Genomic DNA, 6000 nt, shown 5'->3' on the forward strand with positions numbered 1-6000 from the left:
ATTATATCACCACCCAACATTTCTCACAGTCTTGGTAATTGTCGTTTAACTGAGAACAACACGCGTTACCTTGGGCTGACATGGAGGCAATATATTTTCTTTTTTTTAAGAGCTTCAATCGATGTAAATCGTTGACCGGGCTTTTCTTTTCAAAAGCAACGTCGCAGTCACAGCAACCATGCAGACACCGTAGGTTTACCGGTTGCCGTTTTGCTTTCGATGGATTGGAATCCCGGTTGCCCCAGTCGGAGTTGAGCTGCCATCAATTTGTCTACAGAAGCTAAACGATGAGAGTAAGTCGCAAGGTACTCTCCCAACCGTACGGTAAATATTGACTTTTGGCGCGGCCCAAGACACGTAATCAGTAACATAAAATCTAAGCGTTTCCTGCCTCTTCATCTTTCACACCAACTCCCGAAATCTGTGTTACAAGTAAAAGTGTGCCAAGGCAACCCAGTTTGCCCATATCCTGATTGGAGGAGAAAGTCTCTTAGTCTTACCTCATTGTGTCCTGTGTACAAGTTGGCCATATTCTCGTGAGTGTTGACGCTCTTAACCAAATGCAACAGATCACGCCTTCATTTGACAAACCTGCATTTGGGCACGTCGCGTCTTCTCGATTCAAAATATGTGGTTTTTAGTCGAGCTGACACTGCGTTTTGTGTAATCTATACCTCCCGTGTGTCGCAATACCGATAGGTGTGTCAGTAAATTATTGTAATGAGGACACGGCAGACTTTCGCTGATCTATACTTGTACCGCTCCGCATACTGCCATGACAGCCAACAGGTGAGGTCAAGGATTTGCATGATAATAGACAGACTAAGCAGACATACCTGTGATAAAGGAGGTGAAAGTGGCCCTGTTTAAGTCCTATTATTTCTGTCTGTACATGGTTGTCAGTTTGGAGAGAGCCTATGGAAGACAATCTTCGTAACAATATTTGTATCTATATTAAGTGCAGTGAAAGTAGAGGGAGAAACGACCGTCATTGTGTTTATTGTGCTTTATAACTGTTGTGACGCGTGACGCAGAACAACTCGCTTTCGTCCAATTTGCGGTGAAGCGCGCCACTTAATGTGCCGTTTCAGTAACCGCTATCTGTACAAGGCCCTTTACAAGATTATCTCGACTTGGAGGGACTACCGGTACTGCTATTAATGTATTTTCAGGGAATGAATTTCAGCTAAATACGTGGTGTTTTTATAGCATGAGTGAAGAGAAGTACTATATATAGTGGGCGCTGATCTAAACCAAACCATCGCAATTGGCTTGCGGCGTTGTGCAGGGCGACAATAGAGTGATCGTTTACAGTACTACTACAAATACTTGTGTGACAGAACCCGAGTGGCTGGAGTGGGATACAAATGAAAGCTTATGTAGCAAAAAGAAAATGGTACTTCGTTCAGTTGATGCACTTAACCATTTTAACACTTACAGATGCCGATGACCTATACGCGTTTCAAGGTCAGCGCAGTCAATACCCTTTCCACGTGATCAACCTGTTGCTCAAATCTGTGCGACTTCCTGGTGTGGCATGTTGCCGTTCGTTCCGGTGAAGTCACTGAAATTGTTCGTACACAAAACCTATCACGGAGGTAGGCAGGTTGCTCGATGTAGATTTCAGAGTTCATACTATCGAGTTGTGGCTTCCTCGTGCGTTGGCTCTGTGAGAAGAGGGCAGAATATATCGGCAAATTTCATTGTCCCGGGGGGGGGCACAGGCGCTCGCTCGATTTTATGCTCGACCTATAGATCCCGTACTCGATCCAGTCGATCTGCCGCATGCCCGCCACTGCAACCTAAATACACGGCCGATTAACAAGTAACACTTTCATCGGCGTGATTTTCGAGAAGATGGTTAAAGGTATATAGGAGTGTAGTTCAGAATGTTCGGAGTGTGTGAGCGCAAGGCCAGTTGAAAACCCGGATCGTGTGTAAATTGAGTGATTCTGTTTCACACCGTGCGTCATTGGGTGCAGTGGCGGGCATATCGAGTACGGGATAGATAGATCGAGCAGAAAATTGATCGATCTAGCAGCCTACCCAGCGAACGAGCGCCTGTGGGAGAGGGAGGACGTCATAAGCGCCTGGGCAGAGGGTAGTTGAGAGTTGAAGTCAGCCAAAGGGTGCGAACAAAAAGATTTCAGACTCAGCATAGACCCTCTCAAAAGTTTTTTGGAGGGTCTATGGACTCAATGCAAGGGCAATTAAGAACGGCCGTGTCTTCGGTGGGGAATGTATTTTGGGACAAGACTCAATAATATTTATAATTCAAGGATGAGAAACGTATAGATAGGCCTATATATGTACTGAATAATCCAAACTTTACTCTTTACTTTCGTGATTCAATGTGAATGTGAATGAATTGTTCAGTCTGTAATTCTGTAAATATAAAACAGCTCTTATCTGTAAAACTTGGTCTCCTTGATGTGATTGTTGAGATGGATTTTACATGTTTAATGAAATACCTTCTGATGTCATGATGATGCCGATTATTATTGTTATTATATTAACGTTGTTGTTGTTTTTGTTGTTGCTGCTTTCATATAGCTGTTTCTGTAGCACGACAGACATGTCAGAGGATACGGAGTCCAATAACCCCGGATGTTATAAGACAAAACACGCACAAATGTAGGATGTATTGACAGGTTTATCATCAGGTATTTCGACACGATATTTGGGGATAAGATAAAAAAAATCACCTGTATCTTCACTCAAAAATATCGGCATTGAAAAAATACAGAGCAAATAATTGATATTCAATCAAGGATGGCGATTTGAAAGCACAATAAAGTTATGCCATACAAATCACTTTACGGTACGCCCACCATGTCCTTGTATGACGTCATTCCATGATGCCTTACTTCTGAACATGGTTAATCTAAACATGTCTCGGTGGGTAGAATAATTACGTATTGTTGTGCAGAATTGCATATGTAGTATATTATTTATAAAATATATTCCTCTCAACGTACAGCTCTACCAATCATTCACCAGAACGTACAACTGGATATACCTCATTTAGACCTTTTGAAATTCCTTCAAGTGAATAGCAGTGTAGTGTCTTCGAAGATCGACATTGCCAGGGCCTGGACAGCATTATCTGCAGCATCACCACCACTGTCACTGTCATCACTGTCACTGACATCTATTCATCATCACATCCTCATTCTGCCCTCTTCTTTCTCCTCCTCCTCCTCCTCCGCCTCCTCTGCTTTCCCTTCTCTTCATCATCATCACTGTCACCACCACAGCTTTCACAAACACCACCACCAATACTACCATCATCATCATCATCATCATCATCATCATCATCATCATCATCATCAATTCATCATCATCGTCGTTCATCATCACAACTATCACCACCACCATCACCATCAATATAAATACCCGCACCACTGACATTGATCAGTAGGTGTAGGATATTACTGTTTTGTACCTAACTTAGGTTTTTTTAGTTTCAAGGGCAGAAGGCATGGTTTGATTGCAGTATTTCTGTTGCTGTAACCTACAACTGCTACAAGCGCACTTTTCTTTTCCTAGACGACATTTTAGTTGGATTTTCAACAAACATCGTCAGCATTATCATTTTTGACACACAATCTGCTGGTGTAAATCAATTGCTTAGTCGATACCATGCTAACTGACTACAAATACATGTACGGACTTGGACTCTCACAGCCCCTCGTTCGCTACGCAGCACTGTCCCCAACCATACTGTGATGCGCCCTCAACGGTCTTTCTAGCAAACCGGTGAGAGTCCAGTACAGACTGTGATGACAGACGAATGATTGTCAAACTTGCATTCTTACATCAGGCACCATATGGAGCTGTTCATCGTTACTCAATCCAGCTGCATGCGGGCGAAACCAGATACTGTGTCCAGAAATGCAAACAATCTTTGTCAACGCTGTTGTTGCAGCTTGCAGTTTCTTGCACGCTAACATCGGCAGTTGCCTATTAAGCTTACCATTTTGCCTTCGTCTGTCTTGCAAGCGTAATTTTCAGAAAATTTAAGCGAAATTTTTGGACAAATATTGACTTTTGCGTATTAATTGACAGAGGGGAGGGTTACTTACTTTTGATCAGGGAGAAAGGCGGGGTGTCAATATTTTTGTGCAAGCAATAAGGGCATAGGGTCCTCAATCTCCGATGATCATTGATGATGATGATGATTAAATATTTAAAAATGGAGAAAAATAAAAATGTATTTGGACTCTGTAAATTTGTTGTTGTTTTTATTATCGTTGTTATTGTTGTATTGTTGATAGTATTTGCAGAAAAGAACAAAGTATGCGCTGCGAAATTCAATACAGCCTAACTATATATATGCGCTGCTCGCTCTCTCTCTCTCTCTCTCTCTCTCTCTCTCTCTCTCTCTCTCTCTCTCTCTCTGGTCCCGTTGTGATCGAGAAGCTGCAACTCCTTTTCGAGGCTATGACGCCCCCTTGAGTTGAAGTCCATAAATGTCACCTTTTTTCGAAAATGTTGTACTTTCATGCCCAACATCTGAAAGACAAAATTTAAACTTTCCAATAACTGATCCCTCTGGCTGAATGGAGAAACAAAAATGTAGAGAAAAATTAGAGCTGTAATCTGCTAAGATTACCGCAGTAAACAATTTATTCGACAAGTTTATTCAATCAATTGAAGAATATATGTTTAAAAATGGTAACTTTTCATTTTGGAATAAGGGCGCGTCACAGGACTGATACACAGTAAACATATCTCATCATTTTTCGTCAATATAAACTAAATAGATTGTATCATTGTCAATAACAATAAATTATAATAAATAATACATTATTACGGACTTCTGTCATAAGTCATTATCAGATCCTCAGATCTCCGTATTGCCACGGGTGCTCGGGAAGGCGAACGCCTAACCTGTAGTAGTATGGTAAAGAAAGGTATTCAACTAAAGCGGTCACTTTTCCGAGCGCTTGTGGGTACTGCTGGAATCAGCTGCAGCAACTAGCGACACAGGCGTAAGCCAAACAGTCAATATAAACATTAAACTTCTGCATGTGATCACCCTCGAGGGAACTTTGATGGAAACCATGCAGAGATAGACAACCAAGACGTTTGGTTGCAACATAGTTTAATACTTTCCTTTCCTCGTGTGTGTTCTTTCGATATTCCCACATCCTTTACGTTGCAGTTCATCATATAAATAATGCGCTTTTATTTTCACAAGTCCGTCATTTTTGGAAATAAAAAGATGCGGACGTGGGAGATTCTGATAGATAGGCGCGAAGATTATCACAGTACATAAACCGTTTTCTGTTCGTGTCACTCGGTGTTACGAAGAGATTTCCCTCGTACATGTAGTTTGTTTAATCAGTTAATCATGGTTCATGCTGTGACAAACAATCAAGGTACAGTGCGCTTCGGGGACTTGCAGGTATTCGGAATCTCAAAAAATTACTTTTCTGGTCTACAGCTGGTGTGTGGGGGGTCATTTTGAAATTCTTGGAGAAGATAGATGTTTCATAGTTTTATTTTTGTGAAAATCGAAAATTTACTTTTACCCCATAGAGCTAACACAGAGATGGAGTTCATTTTAATGTAATTTCACGTTTTGGGTAAACGTTACACGGTGAACGAAGATTTGTATTTTGATCATTCCAAAGGGAATTGTCTATAGTTTAGCTGGGGGAAGTTTCGGCAATATTGAAGTCATTCAATGCTTATTACCTTGGTTTCCCTTGGCTTCCATGGAGCCAATGACAATGTCACGCCATTTGAACTAACTCTGAAGAGACGCAAGCATATATGGTTTATGCTCACTGAGGACATGCATTGCAGAACGGGCCAATCTCAAACAAAGGTACTAGGCGAATCTGAAAAAGGTAACGGCAAAGAAAACCCATCCCGCAAGGTTCAAAACAGTCGGATAAACGCAAAAGACTATGTATTTTGTGTGTGAACCAACTTTTTGCAGAACGACAAGAAAATAGAAACGATGAAAATATAATAGAATTTCACATTATT

The 6000-nt window shown here is 41.3% G+C and overlaps 1 protein-coding gene across 6 annotated transcripts in view; it reads right to left on the reverse strand.

Annotated features, from left to right (window-relative positions):
• The window catches only part of LOC139115543 (uncharacterized), a 125273-nt gene extending 124499 nt beyond the window's left edge, over positions 1 to 774 (reverse strand). For 5 of the 6 annotated variants that reach the window (XM_070677735.1, XM_070677733.1, XM_070677732.1 and 2 more), the window contains exon 1: positions 501 to 774. In XM_070677735.1, the coding sequence (XP_070533836.1) occupies positions 501 to 530 (30 nt within the window). In that variant the 5' untranslated portion in view covers positions 531 to 774. The remainder of the gene's footprint in view (positions 1 to 500) is intronic. The other variant, XM_070677738.1, reaches the window with a different exon arrangement.
• Positions 775 to 6000: the final 5226 nt, after the last annotated feature.

Source organism: Ptychodera flava, chromosome 17 (genome assembly GCF_041260155.1).
Source record: "Ptychodera flava strain L36383 chromosome 17, AS_Pfla_20210202, whole genome shotgun sequence".
In the NCBI taxonomy this organism is placed as follows: Eukaryota; Metazoa; Hemichordata; class Enteropneusta; family Ptychoderidae; genus Ptychodera; species Ptychodera flava.